The sequence below is a fragment of the Wolffia australiana genome, chromosome 20 (assembly GCF_029677425.1).
Source record: "Wolffia australiana isolate 7733 chromosome 20, ASM2967742v1".
NCBI lineage: Eukaryota > Viridiplantae > Streptophyta > Magnoliopsida > Alismatales > Araceae > Wolffia > Wolffia australiana.
Genome location: NC_135854.1, coordinates 6,060,202 through 6,080,997, shown reverse-complemented (window position 1 = coordinate 6,080,997; position 20,796 = coordinate 6,060,202). Strand labels below are relative to the sequence as shown.

Here is a 20,796-nt window from a genome sequence, read left to right as displayed (position 1 = left end):
CGGTCAGTCAGCGGCTCATATCTCTCTCTATATATAAAAAACTTAGAGAAAGAAAGAGGCAGAAGGATCAATGTAGACTTGTCTTTCTCTAAGTCAACATTAGAACACCTAGAGAGAGATAGAGGGAGACATGCCATCTCTCTCTCTAAGTCAGCACATGGAGATTAGAGAGAGAAAGGGAGAGAAGGGTCAGTCGGCCTCCAACTCGGCGCCAAATCTCTCCAATCGGCTGTTCTCAGCGGCGAGGTCGCGGACCTTCGTGTGGTTGACCAAGCCGTCGTCCTCGCGGGCACTGACTTGGCGGCCTCCGAACCTGAGATAAAATACGTTAAATAAACGAGAAGTCAACACGTAGCGAGGAAAGAAAAGGCAAAGAGAAGTCAAGGAGGAGCGGCGGTTCTACCATCGTCCATTCATCACATCGATGCATTTCATGGCGTCTTTGCGGTCATTGAACTTTACTAGGATAACTCCCTGTGGGTGGTTCTCACACACCTGCAGTTCAAAGTCAGAGAGAGAGACAGGATAGATACACAGATAAATAGATAAATACATTTACAGATTTAGATTAGAAATGGATAAAGCTAGATATGAAATATTAGAAATGGTTGTTCTGATCTGTTTGTTTGAAACGAACAAAAAATTCGCACAAAAGAACTGCACAGGGCCTTGTTCTTTGTTCTGTTCTTTTTTTGTGCAAAAACGAACAAAATTTGTACGTTCGGACAAAATCAGAACAAAATTCGCACAAAGTGAACAATAGAACCACATACGGGTTTGTGCGATGATCTGTTCGAATTAGATATTGTTCTGTTCGGAAAACCAAACAGAACGAACAATTCGCACAAGTTAGCACAGAAGGAACCAAACAACCATGTCTAAAATGAATAAATAGAGAAAGATAGATAAATAGGAAAAATATATCGCGATAGATGGATAGATAAATAGAGAGATCGATACATGGATATATAGAGTTAGATACAGGTAAAGAAATATAGAGATAGAGTTCAATAGATGGATGGTGATAAATAGATAGGCGCGAGTTTACGAGCGGGAGCGGAGCAGAAGTGATGGAGGTACGAAGTAATGAAATGAAGTTTCCGATCCAACTTTAGGTCATGAAGAAAATTCAGATTCAGATGCGATGAGATAGATAATTAAATAAATAGAGGTAGAGATAGATGGAGACTAGGAGACAGAGATAAATAGGAATCAAAATATTTTTCCTATTTTATAGGGGGATTCGCTCATCTTCACTATAAATGTACACATGACGGTCTTCTTTTATGAACTTTAATATTTTTCTGAACGATCGAATTATCTTTCTTCTAGTAAAAAAAAATGTAACTCGAACCTATGGAAATCTCTTATTTTAAGAAAAGAAAAATAAAGAAATAGGGGAGAACTCACTCTCACAGATTCGATGGGGCCCAGCTTGCCACATTCTTCTCTCACATCGGCTTCCAACTCAGGGAGAAGAGTCTCATCATCCTGCAAACAATTAAAATCTCTTTGATTAACTGCAAAAATATCAATAAAAATCGATGTTTTTAATCACAGAGATAGATCCAAATAGAAAGAGATAAGTAGAAATAGATAGATGGATATAGGTGGTCAGATTGAGACATATATATAGAGAGAGATAGATATAGAAAGACAGATTGAGATATTTAGATAGAGAAAAATAGATTGCAATAGAGACGGAGAGATAGATATTTGTATATATATATATATGGATAGATAAAAAATAGATATATGGATAGATACATACGTGGATAAAAGGATAAATGGATAGATAGATGGATAAAAAGATAGATAGATAATATACAAAAATGGATAAAAACATAAATAGAGAGATTGATAGATAAAAATATAGATAGACAGTTTGTCATTTAAAAACATAGAAAGATAGATAGATAAATAGAAAGATAGAGTTAGAGATAAGGAGAGAGAGAGAGAGTGTGTGTGTGTATGAGAGAAAGCAATATCTCGATTTTCTTACCTCTCTAAAAGGGGAAAAAATCTATAAAAATGATGTGTTGAATGGCAGAAAACGAACCCTCAGTTCAGCCGGCGTGAACATGTTACGAAGAACAACCGTAGCCGGAATCAACACCTTGGCTTCGTCCCGGCCCCCTAATTTTTTATTATAAAAAATCAGCTTAAAACTACAACTTTTCCGAATAAAATTTTCATTTCAAATAATGAAGATTTTGGAAGAGAAGTTGATGCGAAGTTGAAGACCCTAAGTTGAATCTAAACTTAAACTAGACGATAGATTACACATTCATTATAAAAGTCCATAGATTAATATAAAATATAGAAGAAAATTCATCCGATTGACATCATTTACACAAAATTAATTATCCGGTGATCAATGTAGCTGGTTATTCAGATTGAAAACGATAAGACAAGGATGATTTAAGTTTCAAAACATTAATATCTCAAAATATTCATAGAAAAATTGAACGAGATAATTGGCGAAATAAGATTTAATGAAATTACCCCAGCCAAGAATCCTTTGCTCTACTTTCTTCAGCTTCTTTTTCTTGTTCTTGTCAGTTTTCTTCGTAATGAACGTCTCACCTGCTCGACACAGCATCAAAAAATAGGAACACAATCAGATGCAAAACATCAAAAATAGATGTAGGGCTATGCAAACTTTGAAAGAAAAAGATTATTTCGCCGAGGTATTATCATACTCGCTCGAGACAGCATGAAAAAATGAGAACACAAGCAGGTGCAGACGATAAAAAAAAACAGACTTAGCATTCTATTTTGTTTTTCAAAGAAAAGGGAAAGATTGGTGATCAACCCAATATTGCATAGATATAACCGTACGTAACACAGATGATCGAACTTGTCTCGCTATTCGTGTCTTTCTTAACCAGCATGCAACAAGACCCCACGTTATGAATGACGTCATCCGTCGAAGCTGTCCTAACCTTGAAAATAATCTCATTACGAAGCAGCCAGATGGCAATTATCGCCGCAAAAATCTCATTACGATGTAGGGAACCCTCTGCTTAACTGAGTTTTTTAGTTTGCTTATAATTAACTGAACTTATTCTAATTTAACATAACTGGCGAATGCGGATGAACATCCAATAAAAAGAAATAGAGTGACCTTTTTGCTCAAATTTGGCCTGGGATACAGACATTAGCACTTCTCCGCCGGGGCGAAATGGAGTTCCGTCCAAAATTTGGATAGCCAAGGCAACCGAAGGCTCCTAAAAGTAATTTTAAAAAGAGAATATTTAATTCAAATTTTTTTCTAAAATGAAGATGTAGTCCGACGACATTTCAAGAAATCCAAGGGCTCACCTTTAAATAAGTCACCAGAGCATCCCCCTTCTTTTTACCCGTCTCCTTATCAACATAAATTTTCACTCTGGGTTTTTTGGTCTCTGGATCCTGAGAATAATAATTTTTAAAAGAAGAAAAATCTAAAAAAAAGTAACTTAATCAAGTAATGCAATGAATTTACCTCCTTAATAATGCCGCATTTTGAGAATACTTCCACCATCTAAAACATGAAAAGAGATGAAAGAATTCAAACGAAATATTCACAGAGCGATGGGAAAGTTTCAAACTTTTCATACAGTAAAGAGAAAATACAGAAATCAAATATTGCAAAGCGCTCACTTCGTCTGCAGTCACATCTTCAGGCAACCCAGTCACGTAAACATGTGTGTTGACCTTCAAATCAAACCAACTTTCTGGGGGTTTGTTTGGTTCCTGAAAACGAAAAAGATCAAACAAGTTGGAAAAAGACGTAAAACTCAGCGATCTCATCACGGGTTTAGGGTTTACAGCTGATTAAGAGTTGATTTGTAACAGAAAACCTAAAATTAATAAGCCAAATAATGCGGTAATTCTCCGGGTTATAGTTTCGACATGCTTCAAATGGCGAGGAAGAAGATTAAGAAGATTACTGCCAGAGAGCTCGAGTCGACCTTTGCAAGTGTTTTAGAAAAGGAAAAGTGTACATCCGTTTAAGTAGAGATTACAAGAAATGACACATGGCAAGGGAACTCAGCCCAATTATAATTGGCCCAGATAAAGCAATAAAAGCAAACAGTTAGTAACAAAAGAAATAATAAATTTAACTAATTCAAGGTTACTACTTAAATAAACCTTCGGGAGGACAATCCACCCAGAAAAAAGAGATTAAAATAGACGAGAAGAGTACCTTCTTTTCAACTAGCTCCTCAGTTGATTTACGCTTGAGATCTTGTTTTTTCCCCTCATTCTGACCTAAAGCTCTCATCTCCTCGGTTATTGAAGTCTCGGATGTAATAAGAGAGGGAAATACCTCATCCTCAAATGCATAAGTCATGTGCTCGAATTCATGGTCAACAACTTTATCAGCCGCTTCTTCCTGAATCAGGCCAAAAAACCGGTGAAATCAGCCACTGTAAAGATTTTTGTGAAAAAAATTAAATGACAATTATAAAATTGATAGCACCATAGAGAATAAATCTTATCTGACTACAAGTGAAATATGTAAACCAGCAAATGATGACACCTTTCACAAAGCATTAAATCTTTTGTTGAGGCTTAAGCCGTATTAGATCAATATCAAAGAATGTAGCACAAATTTGATGTTCTGATAGAAAGACAGTAATTGAGACGGAAAGGGATTGATCCAGAGGACACACCTCGAGAGAGAGATAGGGGAACAAAGAGATGTCAGTAAGTAGGTGGAGGACACTCCTAGAGTGAGAGATTGGAGAACATTGAGAGCTCTGGAGGTAGGCGGAGGGCATACTTAGAGAGATATGGGGAAAGTGGAATGGAAACTTCAGTAATTCTTCTTGGCTTCCTTCTTAAGAGTAAAGCTACAGATATCTAAAGGAGAAAGCTACCCCCAAAGATTAAGGACCAAAATGTCCCCATCAGTATGAAATGATAGAAATAACCCCAAAAAGGAGTTGACAGATAGTAACAGAATGTTTCATATTTGAGACAAAACAGCGTCTAACCGAGAACACAGAAATTAGAAGATTTCAGTTCACTGTCCCTGAAGATGTGTCAGCAAACCACACGGCATTATGGATGGAACATTAATTCAAAGTCCACGATCCAGATGTGGAGAAATCTGAAAAAAGATGACAGATGATGATGATTAATTGTCATCTTCTGTCATATTCATCGAATTGAGAGATGATGATGATGATGATTAATCTTCATCGTCTGTCATATTCCTCATACGAATTGAGAGATGAAGATGATGACTCCACACTGTCATCCATATACATGAAAGAATAATGATACTGATTTCATCATCATTGATATCATCATCCTGGCAGAAAAGGAATGACGGAGATGTCGACAAATCAACATTCCATGTCAATGATGTCTCATCATCGTCTTCCATAGACACCAATGAATGACGATAACGATTTCATCATCCTCATTGTCATCCTGGCAGAAAAAGGAATACTGGGACAATGACGACTCGTCATAGTCTTTGAGGATGGCAAATGAGGGCAGAGTGCAACTCAAGGGTGAAATAATCATTTGGCGTTCATTATTCAATTGCCATTGTCCTCGTCTTCATCATTGTCCAAGTGACCATGGACGAATGGCAATGGAAATTTTGTCATCAGGGACAAAAGCTCCAAATCTGTCAAAGAAGCCAACCTGCGGGACCCAGACTCGAAGACTACGATCCCATTTGTACGTAGTTCCATCATCATCTGTAAACTCTTGTTCTCCATCCGGCGGCGTAGTGGGTCTATCCTCTATTTCTTCTTCCACTTCGGATGGCTTTTCCTCCCCATTAGCATCTAAATTAACAGATTTCCAAGTTCAGCACCGCATTTCAGTCTCCTTTGAATTTATTTCCATTAGAGAGATTGTAATTCGATAGTGATGGATCATAAGAAAATGATAAAGATAACCTTTCACCTGAGTTTGGGCCATCACCGATATGGGCGTGAGATACAGAAGATAACTCTACAATGGAGGATAAAGGCTGCCAATCGCTCCTTCCTTCGGCCCACAGTAGAGCGCTTTCGGATATATACCCGTCGGAATAATGCACTATTCAAACAAAGGAAATAATGCTGAGGTGTGGCTGCCACGTATTTAGTTATACATGCAAGAAAGAATGTGATACGATGTCAGACAGCTCTAAAAATATCAAAGATAATATTAAGAAAAGTTGACAGTTCCCAACATATTCTTTAGCTTAGAGAAGGTGAAATGACAAATTCGATTAAAGATGAGGAATCTTGGGTACAGTAAATCAATACAAGTATAGTACATTGATTCAAGAAATTAAGAGTGAAATTAATTGATTTTAATTCTGATGAGAGGCAAGATAACGATTACTCGAGGTAAATTTTTTAAAAACTCCTTTCCCTACCATTTCAAAGCATGAAAATCAGATGAAAGAGGAGGAATCTACAATAAATTACACTAATCCAATTAATTTATCCAGTACTACAGATTATTAAACTCCGATGAATAACGAATTATGATTTTTGAAGCTGAAATCTAAGAACACATGTCGATAGTTACACGCCACTAAACCCTGCATTTTTATCACAAGCTACCAGCGCAAAAAATGAACCAAAAAGCTGAGATAGCAAATCATAATGCGTAAAATAAAGCAAATATTACAAAAGAATCCCCATCTTCACCTTTCAGCTCCGAGATTGTATACGGCCCAACAGTCTCCTGATTATCGCCGAGTATATACCAATACGTTTCACTCGCCGTAGCTCCCCCCGTTCCCTCATCGCTTTCCATACCTCCTCAAAGAAGAAGAACAACAACAATAATACTTCACAGAAAGAATTATCTGGAAACAAAGAAGAAGAAATCACCGCATTAAACGCTGCCCTAGCATCAACTAAAGTATCAAAAACTCGCTCTAAAATTGACTAAGAACACACAAGAAAGATTCAAACATCGTTCACTCACCGAAGCTCGTTTCCGATGCGGAGAAGCTGCGTTCTAGAGAGAGAGAGAGAAGAGAGAGAAAGAGAGAGAATAAGAAAGAGAGAAGAGGGAGAGGGGAGAGAGAGAAATTTAAACCCTTCAAAGAGGAAGAAATCTCCAGATGACAGTATCGGATCCGGGTAACGGGTCTAATGGTATCTGAGCGTACCGTAATCCGATACCGTTATATCGTCAACGTGGCCGGTGACGATCCGATATTGGTGAGCTTTTATGTACTTGTGCATATATATAGAGAGAGAAGAAGAGAGATTTAAACCCTTCAAAGAGGAAGAAATCTCCAGATGACAGTATCGGATCCAGTTAACGGGTTTAATAGTATCTGAGACGTATCGTTATCCAATACCGTTATACCGTCAATGTTGACGATGACGATCTGATATTGATGAGCTTTTATGTATATGCTTATATATGTATAGAGAAGAGAGAGAATAAGAGAGAGAGAGAGAGAGAGAAGAGAGATTAAATTTCAAAGAGGAAGAAATCTCCAGATGATGGTATCGGAATCCAGTTAACGGGTCTAACGGTATCCGGGTTACCGATATCCAAAACCGTTGTACCGTTAACGATGACGAGCCAATATTGGTGACCTTTTATGTCCATATGTATATTTATAGAGAAGTGAGAGAAGAGATAACTTGGTAGAAGAAGAGGGAGATTTAAATCCTTCAAAGAAGAAATCTCCCGATGATGGTATCGGAATCCAGTTAATGGGTCTAATGGTATCTGGGTTACCGATATCCATAACCGTTGTACCGTTAACGATGACGATGACGATCCAATATCGGTGACCTTTTATGTACATATGTATATATAGAGAGAGAGAAGAGAGAGAAGAGAGAGATTTAAAACCTTCAAAGAAGAAGAAATCTCCAGATGGTGGTATCAGATCTAGTTAATGGGTCAAATGGTATCCGGACTTACCGATATCCAAAATCGTTACACTGTTAACGATGACGATGACGGTCTGATATTGGTGACCTTTTAAGCATGTGTATGTATATAGAAGAAAGAGATAGGTAGAAGAAGAGAGAGATTTAAACCCTGCAAAGAGGAAGAAATCTCCAGATGACGGTATCAGATCCAGCTAATGTGTCTAATGGTATCTGGACTTACCGATATCCAAAACCGTTGTACCGTTAACGATGATGATGACGATCCGACATTGGTGATCTTTTATGCATATGTGCATATATATGTATGTATGTATAGAGAATAGAAGGAAGAGATAGATAGGTAGAAGAAGAGAGAGATTTCAATCCTTAAAAGAAGAAGAAATCTCCAGATGACGGTATTGGATTCAGTTAATGAGTCTAATGGTGTCTGGACTTATTGATACCCAAAACCGTTATACCATTAACGATGACGATCTGATATTGGTGACTTTTTATGTATATGTGCACATATATGTATAGAGAAGAGAGAGAATAGATAGATAGGTAGAAGAAGAGAGAGATTTAAATCCACAAAGAAGAAGAAATCTCCAGATGACGGTATCAGATCCAGCTAATGTGTCTAAATGGTATCCGGGCTTACCGTTATCCAATACTGTTATTTTTGATGATGACGACGACAATGAAGACCGAATAGTGCTGACCTTTTATGCATAGATATGTATACATATACGTATAGTTGTATATGATATTAAGAAAAGGAATTCGGAGAAGAGTTCCCCTTATTTTTATTTATACTTCATGCTAAAGGTACTAGTTATGAATGACCTGACAAAATAAAATAAAACTTAAGATGTGCTAATTAATCAGTTTTTAATGCTTGAATATAAATATATCTGAAATTTTATCTATTTTTAATCAGGATTATTTCATCCATTATTTTGATTTGGAGATCTTAATTTTTCCATGGAAAATAATCAATTTGTACTTGACTTTACCTTTTTAAATGAGAAAGAAGGAACATTTCCATTGCTAATAGGATTTGGCAGTCTTAATTAAACTTCCTTTAAAAAACCAATTTTAAATGCCAGAATAAAACATTACAGCAGATTAATTTCTATCACTGCCTAGGTTTGGAGATCTTAACTATTCTTAAAATATAAGTAAAATTTAAATGCCAGAATAAAATTGTACCTGAATTTAATTTTTAAACGAGAAAACATGATTATTTATACTGTTAAGATTTTGAGGTCTTTACAAAACTTAATTATGTGAAAGCAAATCAATTTGAAATTCCTGAATAAAATTGTACCTTAATTTTTTTAAAATGAGAAAGCATGATTATTTCCATCATTGTTACAATTTGGAGGTCTTAACTAAACTTCCTGTAAAAAAAATTGATTTTAAATTCTGGGATAAGTTGTAAGATCAGAAAACAAGATTATTTCCACTATAGTTAAGCTTTAAAATATTGACTATACTTACCATAAAAATAAGGATAAATGGTCAAATCAATTCGAAGAAGAATCTGGCAAGTGACAATCAAATAATAACATAAAGGTTTCTAAAAAACATTATCATACATGATAAACTAACTCAAAAGAACTCAAGGAGGGAAGGTGCTAGATTATGTGTCTTGGTTCAATAATGGAAAACAAGTTTTTCAATGAATGTGGAAGCAATTATCGATTCTTAATCAATCTTTAAATCAATACATCACTTGTACCTTTTTGGGGACTTGTTCCGCCCTTGACTTGCTCACTCTGAGATCATTCTGAAGCCATTCATGTGCTAAGCCTCTAGAAGTATTCATGTTATCACATTGCTCTTGGATCTCCACTTCTTCTTTTCCAACTGTTCTTAAAAATTTTGGAGATCTTCTAACCATTAAGACTCTCTCCTTGATTGAGTGGGGAAGGGATCAGAGTGGAGAAAGGGGGGCTCCCAATTCAGGCTCACCTAGGTGCTTTAAATGGGAGCCCCTTCTCCTATTTATATTTCGCTTAAGTTTTTCTCAAAAACCATTAAGTAAAATATATGCACCAATGCTTCTATGATCGTATGTGTGTGACCCTCTAGGCCCATGTATCATTCTAGTTAATAACTTTAGTGGCCCAATAACAATTATTGGTGAATCTTATTAATTAACTATATCAACATATATATTAATTAACTATAGATCGATTTACCCCAATCGATAGGTTAAGTTTCTAGCCTATGGGGTGCCAAGCTACACCTTGGGCTCTAAAAGATACCAAGTAATGTTAGAACTCTCTCATGGAACCATTACCATCATCGAATACTGTTTATACTTCATCTGCGTAAGACTCTCAAATTACTCTGGGTATGGTTGATCGTCAAACCCTAATGCATCATTCAATTAGTACTAATGCATAACGGGGATCATTGCAGAACGCCTTCTCCAATATCCTCACTACCTTGGCCAGGGATTTACTCCATCGTCTTCCTTGAGTCAATCTCCTCTTATACCGAGGGAGGATGATCATGTCTTGACCACTTAATCATCTCCGTGAGCTTCTTACTACATCAGAGCTATGACTTGTTTGAATCCCATGATTAGAGACTCATAAGTCATAGTCAAAATGTAGTCATCCATCCACGATATGTCATTGGTGTTTCAGGTCAATGGATCACTTACAAAACCATAACATGAATCAAACTGATTGACGTTTAGATATAATATCATTCAGAGATTCTTGAGATCAATTCAGTGAACTATTTCTACAAAGAGCACCCATTATATGTCCTTAGTGTCACCACACTAATAGCCATATGATCAGCTATACTAATCGTATAAGTAAAATTAATTAGTGTAATCATATCCTGATAATTTGATGCCTATCTCAACTATCCATTGAATAGGAACATTTATAATACATGTTTAAAGACTAGAAATCATTGTATTATGATCTCATCATAATTCACTACGTCATTGCACATACTCATAGACTTCATTATAAACATCACACTGGAATAATAATGAACTAATATTTTATTCAATGAACTTAAATAAAAACATGGTGGTGTGATTTGGCTTGACGACCACAAAGTATCTGATGGTGCGACGCAGACCGAGCCCCCAGGATCGTCTTCAGAGACATCACCATCGTCATCGACATAACCGTCGGTTCGCGTCCAGTCCGCACGGCAAGCCAAGGCGACGACGCGTAAGCCCGGATTCAAATATCCCGGGTAATGGACAAGCTATAATCGTTTCTTTCGTTGGTTTCATTCAAACTTTCATCTGCATTTCCTTTTCCTTTTCTTTCGTATTTATCTCTCGTCTTTCTGTTCTTTTATCTTGCCCTTCACTTATCCGTTGTAGTGAGGGGAAATCCAACCTATAAGGATTTTCTCGTCCATCCCACTAATGGGCCTAGAACACTTCTCTTCTCTCTGCTTTCCTTCTTTTGTTAGCTTGTTAAGGGCCCATCCATCTTCCCCCTATAAAAGGGAAAGGGTGGGCTTCCTAACTCTCACCCTTTGAAGGTTGAAGGGTCACGATCCAAGAGGGAAGAAGGAAGAGGAAGGAGTGGAAGAAGGAGATGGAAGGGGAAGGGGAACCAACGCCGCGGAGCCCCCAGCCGCCGCTGTTCACGCCCGCTCGCGCGCGGACGCCGCTCGCTTGCACGTCCGATCGCTGCGGAGCTGCCAACCGCTGTCGCTGATGCCCGCTCGTGCGCTAACGCCACTCGCTCACGCGCACGATCGTCACGGAGCCGCCAACTGCCGCTGCCCCTCGTGCGCTCGCGCCCGACACCGCTTGCGTGCACCCAAATGCCGCTGCGCCGCGCCTACACCGCGACGTCGCCCACACGCTTGCCACGTCATCGCGCTCATGGACATCTCCACTCACGCCTGCCCCGCGCCCATGAGCTGTCCTGCGTTTGATTGCTCGCCCCGGCCGCTGTCTGCGCTCGACGCCACTACCGTCTTTGCGCCCGGTGCCCGCCAACCCATGTGTGGCACCCGGCGCCCTCGCATGCCACCTGGCTTGTCTGCGTGCTCGTTGCTGCTGTAAGGCTGTTCTGCACCGTACCGTCGTCGTCGTGTTCATCAACTCAGGCCACCGTCCGCACCCGTTCTTGACGTCGTTGCCATTGCCGCGCACCCAACTGAGCCTCTCCTCGCCCACCGGGTGCCCCGCCCCTCTGCGCTCCAGCTCTCCTCGTCTCCAACGTTGTTGTGCTAGGCCGAACACACGAAGCCGAGATCGTCGGTCAGCAGACATTGACGAGGTACGTCTACTCTGCTACCGCCTCTTATTTCCTTTAGTGCATTTTCGTATTGCCTCGTCTGCGCTAGGGTTAGACGTAGGTGAGAGGGACATGTTGAGGAAAAAACACACTATTACAAGAGTGTCTGACCCATTTGGTATGAGACGGGTTTGCCCGTCCCGTGAGAGCAAAACCCGGCGGGGCTTTCCCGTTGGGCGCTGTATTCATCCTCGACTCCTCAGAAGAGGTTCGAGAGGTCTAATCTACCACCCCCGGGTGACTCTGTCGATTCCTGGGGAGTCGGAGTTCATCGTGAGTCGGCACTTGCACGTACCATAGTTTGTCGCATTTTGCATCCCGTTGTTATTTTCCATCGTTCGGATTCATTGTTGAAAGACACCCCGCTGTAGTCTGATACTTCCATCTTTCATCGGCACCGAACCATCACATTCGGTGTCAATCGGACGACGTCCTGACGACGTCCTGACGACGTCCTGACGACGTCCTGACGACGTCCTGACGACGTCCTGACGACGTCCTGCATCAATATCCATTAGAACGGAGACAGAGGAGGAGGAAGAGAGAGTGGGAAGAATAAAACAAAGGAGTTAGTAAGAAGATCTTGAATGTCCCTAGTAATATCGTTCCATTATGGTTTGGATTTATATCACAATATATAATGGTTACCTTCCATCTTTTAATCTCGCATGTTATATCAGCCCTTCCTATTTGATTTAGATCGTCTATATTTAATCCTATATCTGCTACTCTTGTAATGATTATAAGGGGTACATGTACGTTTTTTTCTAGTCTAGTCTTATTAAGCATCCTATTGTTAGAGGACACCTCTGATATGTTGAGTTGAACTCCTTAACACAAACACCCATGGGTACAAGGACCAGCCCTTGGTATTTGACACATACTCTCTAACCCATCGAGGTACGACTCTTATATTAATTTTTGTTACATAGTTGATGTAGACAAGTAAGAATCATGAGTAAATTGGATATTTAGGCTTGCTTCACTCTAGGGTACTACCATTTAGATAATAAATACAAAAGTGGATGTTAGATAAGGATGCTGGAAACTGTTTTGTTTGTATTTTGTTCATTATCCCTATTTTCATATTCGTTATTTGTTACTTGTTTTTTATAACGGTAACAAATAGTACTTTTTTCGCATGATATCCATTATCATTTGTATCCTTAATCTGTGCATGTTCCTCAAATGTTGCATTTTTAATGTTTTTATGGCTGTTATTGTGAACGGATATTGGAAGGACCCGGTGTGCTTAGGGCATGGTTGTTCGATGAACTCAGTTAGCCATGCCATAAGCGTTCACCCGCCTTAGTTAGTGAGTCTCTCGATTGGAATTTGGGAGAAGGAGGCAGCGATGAACTCGTGGTGGGGGCGGCAGCGAACTTGTAATAGTGAGTTTCTCATTGTCAGTGGTGGTAAACAGATGGCAGTGATTGCAATAAATATGTGGTGGCAGTGGCAATGAAAATGGCAACGAGCAAGTGGTAGGGGTGTCACGGACGATGTTTGGCAATGAGCAGTATGGTGGGAAGAGGTGGCTAGGAAAGGGCATCGACTGCAATATTGGAGACAGAGACATCCACCAACGGTGGCAATAGTGACAACCACCGTTTATAGCCATGAACAACCATCAGCTGTGTAGCTGAACTGATGTAAATATATGTGGTTGATAAGTCAATCACACATTCCATGTCTCGTTCCACGTTTATTAATACAACATATTCATTATAGTGCACTTGTGATGCTTATGTGATCGTAATACGGAGATCACTAGTCTTTAAGCATTTGTTCTAAACATTCCTATTCGAAGGATACGCGAGAAGGATCTCGAAGTATCCGGATAGAATAACACTATCTAGCTTCACTCATATAATGAGTATGGCCGATCCCGTAGCCATTAGTGTGGAGTCACTAAGGATAGATAGTGGGTGCTCTTTAGTGGAAAGAGTTCACTGAATTGATCCGTATGAATCCCTGAATGGTATTATACCGAACTGTCAATCAGGTCAATTCACGTCACGTTGTGTAAGTGGCCCTTAGACCTGAGACACCAAAGAAGTATTGTGGACGAACGGTTGTACATTGACTATGGCCAACGAGTCTCTAATCATGGATTCTAAACGGTCTTAGTTCGAGTACATCAAGAAGTTCACGAAGACGATTGAGTGGTCAAGATGGGATCGTCCACCCTAGGTATAAAAGGTGACAACTCAAGGAAGATGATGTGATGAAGTCCTTGGCCAAGGTAGTGAAATATCAGAGAAGAGTTCTCTGATGATTTCTGAACGCATCAGCACTAACTCGAATGACCGATTAGGGTTTGGTAGTTGACCATACCCTAAGTCATCCAAGGAGCGTCAAGTGGATGAGGGATTATACTTACACGATAACCGATGATGAACATGTTCCATGAAGTAAGTCGATACACACTCCTTTGTATCTTCTAGAATACAAGGTGTAGCTTGGCACCCCACGTGTTGGAGACTCAAACTATCGATTTGGTTAAATCAATCTGACATTAATTAATCTATATAATGATATAATTAATTAATATGGTAGGCCAATAAAGGTTATTGGGTCACTAGAGTCGTTAACTAGACTGATACATGGGCCTAGAGGGTCACACACAAATAGTCTTTTTGACGTCCGAAGATATACTTAAGTTTTGGTGGTTTTTATGAAAAATACCCACTTATTATAAATAGGGGAAGGCCCTGAACGAAATTCACCCAGGCCAGAATTGTTGAGGGGCCTTTTCCCTTCTTCTCCCTTCTCCCCTCACATGCTCACCATGCCCGATGCGATCGGGATGGCGTAACGACGACGATGGAGGTAGAACGAGGCTCGTCAACGAGAAGGAGGAGATCCAACATGCCGAGGATCGCTTGGATACATCTAGAGGTTGCACATTTGAGTAGCTCGACTCGGCTCACTCCAAGATCTAAGAAATCACGGATGCAATCACTTTGTTTAATGATTTTATCGATACTGTTTTGATTCCATTCAAGTCTTCCGCTACAGAATGTTTTGACTTGTTCATCCATGTCAAGGCCTCTAGAACCCAACATGAACAACCATTAGCAGTGATGATGGTAGTGACATCCATTGGCGGTGTCAGTGGTGACAGCCACCATTGTTAGTGGTGAACAACCATCAGATGTGTAGGTGAACAACCATTAGCACTGTTGACGGTGAACAGGTCACTAGAAGAATGGAAAACAGTGAGAAGTGGCGGCAACAGCTAAGGGCAACTAACGTGGGAAGAATGGGTGGTGGGATAGGCGGCAACACCAATGGTTGAGAAGCCTCAATTTTCAGGTATGTTCAAATACAATGATGAATGATGAAGCATTTTGTTTCTAATATAATGCTGATGAATAATAAAATGATGTCATACATGTTAAATCCTATTGTTATTTCAAAGAAGTTTATGTCGATTCAAAGAAGAAAAACCTTAACTTTTCTTAATTCAAATGTTTCTTCTTAAAATATATATTTATTTTTTTATGTCAAAAATTTTCTTGATACCATCTCGTATTCTGAGAATAGTTTTCAATTATATGTGAGTTTTTTGTCTCCACTTATTAATTACATACTATGTTTAGTGTTCATTTTTCACTTGAACAGTTGTCACATTGACGACAGAGTGCACATTTCCCAAAACAATGGAGGACTTAGTATTTGCCATGGCAATTGGTGGACTCCGATGTGTGGAAGGAAAGATGGTGATATGTGACACAAACTGAGGTGGACCCTCCTAGTGCAGGCATCCTCAAGTCATAAATGATGAAGTTATTTGATAGGATGAAGGTGAAGATCATGGATGTTATCTGATGTTGACTGAGTATCTATCGTAATAAGGACAAAAAGGAACAATTTTGGCCTATTAGACATAATTGTTCACTAGATCGATGCTCGTTGGTAGTATCATGAGTGTGTACTCTCCGTTCCATACCTTTGTGGGAATCATGATGGGGACTCTTTTGTTACGATCCTCTTAAAAATTATTGGAGGAATTCAGCTTGGACACAAAAGGTGAACACTAAACAATGTTCTTGTCTATCACATCAAAGTTGTTTGATCAAAATTTTAATTTATAATGTTTTGAATTACCGGTTTGCGCAGTGATGATGGACAATGCATCAAGTAACAAAAAAATGATGCCCATACTAGTATGAAAACTACACAATCGAAATGTTTGTTTTAGTACCAGATGACATGTTTCATGCATCACACTTATATTGAACCTCATCGTTCAGTACGCACTCTATAGTTTTGATATCTGATAATCTCAAATTTAGGGTTTTAACTTGTCGTTGGTAATTGAGATTATTCAAAAAAATATATTTAACAGTACGTAGGAATATTTAGCTAGTGATGAGTACGGATTGTCTACACAGGGAACGGTGATTAAGGATTCAATTTTCTTACTATGGTGATTATCGATACGAGAAGATAATGATGAGAGTATAATAAGCAAGATAGTGATATCGAGTATAAGGTTGTAATAGTTATAATAAATATTTAAATTAACAAAGAAAAGAGGAAATGAACATATAATTACGTGAAGCCATATGCGAATGGGGTAGAGAATGTGACGGATATGGTAGTGATCAAGTGCGTGAACAGTGTGATGGTAGAGTGAGAGATGAGATTATGGGGACATAAGTAGATGATATGATAGTGAAAATTTGATAGTAAACTTAATTAAGCTAACGACGATGTCGGGAAAGAACAATGTAAGGCAAAGATGCTTACCTTAGATCCTTACGTTCCGCTAGGATCACATCGATTTGCAAGTGCCGGTAAGTTCATCCTCTTCCCTAATGCTTCTTGTCATACACCGAAGATACCAAGAACACACTTGATGGATCTCAAAACTCACTATCTTTCAGTCAGCCCGCATAAGCATGAAGCTATTTCAAGATGAATTTCATAGTGATCCATGCCTCTATTTATAGATCAAAGGATATGGATGGAAAGAGGAGGGGGAGACGAAGCAGTACTAAACATTTCAGCTGAATCAGATGTGTAGATCCTCAGATATCACAGTTCTAAGTTGACCAATACTAGCCCTTGATATATTTCTCTCTCCTCATCTTACGCTTCCTCTTTTTCCGTCTATGTTAAACTATCACATCGTAAGAATTCCACACCACATCATCTTCTTCGCTTGCATCTTTTAAAGCGGCCACGTGTACGTGTAATTGGAAAAAGACAAAAGAGAATAATGACTATATTATTTAAATAGATGTTACTTTAATATTCTTGCAGCTCACGTGGTGTTGCGTCAATGTTTTCATTTTTTCGTCCAATCAATGGCTGACACATGCTCGCCATATTTACACATGCTCACCACATCTACATGCGCGTGCCACGTGGACACGTGGTGCCGTGTCATGCAGCCATGTTGCCCCAGCCACTTTCGTTGACCGTTCCAAGGAGAGAGAGAGAAGAAAAAAGTTGAATTTTCTCTTTTTCTGCCTTGGTCCATGTAAGCATTTATTGCAAAAAACTCCTTTTTTAAATTTGTTCACATCATCCTTTGCCTGAAAAAGCCAAAAAAATAATTCATTAATCATTAAATGCAATCATGACATCGCTAGTCATGACGCCAATCATAAACTGAGTTAATGGTAAAAAAAATACATATAAATATATTTCTTGACATAGAAAAATAATATATTTCCAAATTTAATGTCAAAAAATTCCATAAAAATCATATTATGACTCCGATAATTATATTCTTTCAGAATCTATTGTCAGAAAAATCCCCAAAATACATAAAAAATCAGAAAATTCAGAATATCATTCTAAAAATAGATTTAAACATTTTAAGCTTGATAACATGCATATATAATGAATTTAATGCAAGTAAACATGTAAATATGGTCCAGTTAAGGTATTAAAAATTCATGTTATCAATATCCCTTATGTAGGACCCAAGCTGGTGACCAATGTCAAGACATGCTTTGGGCCATTCGACGAACTACAAAGCGATGAATGGCTCGAAGCCATGCGTCGCTTTGTAGGACACACAAATTGAAGCCAAAATTACTGATACTTGATTGCCCCATGCGGTGGAGTAGCACTCAAGATATGCTTGAGGAAGATATTGCTAAGTGAGACATATTTGATGCAGGTGTTGCCTTATTCACATAAGGAAGAAAGTATAAGTTTGTTGTTCATGATAATTGAAGTTAATCAAGTAGTTTACCTTCCTGTTTGATCCATTTGCCAACACAATAGATTATGTGAGCTGGTCAACAAAGTCAGTGGTTGGAGACGTCCTTTGACTAGTGAGGACACTATCACGACATATGGATGTGGTCATGATGCAAGTTTATATTGTCACATTATTCACTAGGAGGCAGTACATCAGGTTAAGTGAGCATCATTGACAAGCACGTGCATAGCCATGCAGAAAAAACTTGCAGTCTACGAGACCCTACTTTGGAACAACGAGGGCCTCCTTATTGTTGTCCCATTTCATCCATTCTGAAGGGCCACAATATTCAATGAGGTGACCCACTTGATATTTGCGGCTTATATTTGAGCTATCTTCCTAGTTGGTGCTTCTGTCATTGAATACAAAATTGATGTTAATTCTGTTAGCCGTCATGGAACCACCATCATGGCCCTAGGTCAATCAAGCTCTAACTAGAGAACCCCGTACATGAATGACAACACCAGCTCCATGAGACTAATTCGACATCTTCCTACATACGACGTATCAAGGAGGTGGTGAGACAAAACAAAAATGGAGGAGCTCTAAACGTGTACTCGTCTATCCTACGTTAGCAAACATTACTTGTGAATATCTATCGGTGTCTATGACAATTGCTCCATCAGAACAGCGGTTCTCGACAGGGTGTACTATTGTCACTTATAAGCGATCCCACCTTTCGAGGATCCTATGAAAGAAAGACATTCTAGCTTCAGTCCCACCTCTTGAGAATCATGGTTTCATGTAACTCTCTCTAAAAAACACACTTTATCAGTTAGTCTATGAGAAACCTATCTTCATTCTAGTTCCCCATTTCTTCAACCCTATTGTATTTCAGTTTGTCGTAAACATTTCATACTTAAGCCCCAAAGTATACATAATTTATTCCCATAATGTTATATAAATATCAACAAATCAAGTCATAAATAACCCACACAATTATCACCCTTATTTAATTAACTTATTGATATATTAATTGTGAGATTATACAATTTAATTTTTATATTTGGCTGAAATTTCCTAACATTATTCGATAATGGTTTTTGAAACAAAAGTATGTTTGATATTGGTGTCCGCTTAATGATATTGACATGTGTTTTCGTTATCCGCCGACAGATATCTGATACCATAATATGGTTAGGGACCCCTCCTACCGTGGTCCATTATCAATATCCGTTAGCGTTGTTGGACATGTTTTCAATTTTTCCGGAGAACAGATATCATAAAATCTGATAAGTCTACGAGCACAACCCTCTGGTCGATTGTACCCATCACCATATTTCTTTTCAATTCAAGAAAAAAAAACTTAACGATGTCAATATCTATTATCATTATCCACTTACCAATATCTGGTATCGCAATCTGGTTAGGGACCTCCAACCGTTATCCATTATCGATATCCGTTATCGTTGTCGGACACATTTTCGGTTCTTTTGGTTAACATATATTGCAAAATCCGATAACAAATACTGGCTACGTATAACGGTAATAGCACCATATTCCGCGCCAGTCTACGAGCACAACCCTGGGGTCGATTGTACCCAACACCATATTTATTTTCAATTCAAGAAAAAGCTTAACGATGTCGATATCTGTTATCATTATCCACTTACGAATATCTGGTATCGTAATCTGGTTAGGGACCTCCTACCGTTATCCATTATCGATGTCCATTATCGATATCCGTTATCATTGTCGGACACGTTTTCGGTTCTTTTGGTTAACATATATCGCAAAATCCGATAGCAAATATCGGCTATGGTTAATGGTAGTTGTAGCGCCCTACTATGTGCCAGTCTACGAGCACAACCCTTTGGTCGATTATACCCAGCACCCTATTTCTTTTCAATTCAAGAAAAACTTATCGATATCCACTTACCAATCTGGTATTGTAATCTGGTCAGGGACCTCCTACCATTATCCATTATCGTTGTTCGTTATCGTTATCGGACACGTTTTCGGTTCTTTCGGATAACAGATATCGTGAAATCCGATAACAAATACCGACTACGAGCACAACCCTTGGGTCGATTGTACCCAACACCATATTTATTTTCAATTCAGGGAAAACTTAATGATGTCGATATCTGTTATCATTATCCACTTACCAATATCTGATATCATAATCCAATCAGGAACCTCCAACTGTTATCCATTATCGATATCCGTTATCGTTGTAGAACACGTTTTCGGTTTTTTCAGATAACATATATTGCAAAATCCAATAACAAATACCGGCTACAGATAACGGTACTAGCACCATACTCCGTGCCAGTCTACGAGCACAACCCTTGGGTCGATTGTACCCAGCACTATATTTCTTTTCAATTTTCAAGAAAAAAAAAACATTCCCAATGAAAATAAGCAAAGGGCAAATTGGTCAGTAGCAACACAAAGAAGAATCTGGCTCGCAAATAAGAACCTATCCACA

General features: G+C 38.7%; 1 protein-coding gene across 3 annotated transcripts; it reads right to left on the bottom strand.

The window, feature by feature from the left end:
* Positions 1 to 7,051, bottom strand: ELF9 (RNA binding (RRM/RBD/RNP motifs) family protein). Of its 3 annotated transcripts, none has more exons than XM_078590958.1 (14): positions 6,934 to 7,051; positions 6,651 to 6,811; positions 5,914 to 6,048; positions 5,647 to 5,792; positions 4,193 to 4,381; positions 3,646 to 3,738; positions 3,488 to 3,526; positions 3,325 to 3,414; positions 3,128 to 3,230; positions 2,506 to 2,586; positions 2,060 to 2,136; positions 1,411 to 1,491; positions 404 to 495; positions 1 to 313 (listed from the first exon to the last, which is right to left on the bottom strand). In XM_078590958.1, exons 2-14 carry the CDS (start codon positions 6,757 to 6,759, stop codon positions 190 to 192), a joined length of 1,359 nt encoding a protein of 452 aa, XP_078447084.1. In that variant the 5' UTR covers positions 6,760 to 6,811; positions 6,934 to 7,051; the 3' UTR covers positions 1 to 189. The 3 variants fall into 3 exon arrangements, with proteins under 3 accessions (XP_078447084.1, XP_078447085.1, XP_078447086.1); XM_078590959.1 differs by having other exon boundaries at positions 6,651 to 6,764; positions 6,934 to 6,981; XM_078590960.1 differs by having other exon boundaries at positions 6,651 to 6,761; positions 6,934 to 6,979.
* Positions 7,052 to 20,796: the final 13,745 nt, after the last annotated feature.

What these genes read in the sequence shown, in the direction of transcription:
- ELF9 (XM_078590958.1), bottom strand. Translation starts at nt 6,759, where the DNA reads ATGGAAAGCGATGAGGGAACGGGGGGAGCTACGGCGAGTGAAACGTAT. An exon ending in AAGATGTGACTGCAGACGAA is followed by an intron (nt 3,527 to 3,645) that starts GTGAGCGCTTTG and finishes TTCATGTTTTAG; the next exon opens with ATGGTGGAAGTATTCTCAAA. An exon ending in TCACGCCGGCTGAACTGAGG is followed by an intron (nt 1,492 to 2,059) that starts GTTCGTTTTCTG and finishes AATTGTTTGCAG; the next exon opens with GATGATGAGACTCTTCTCCC.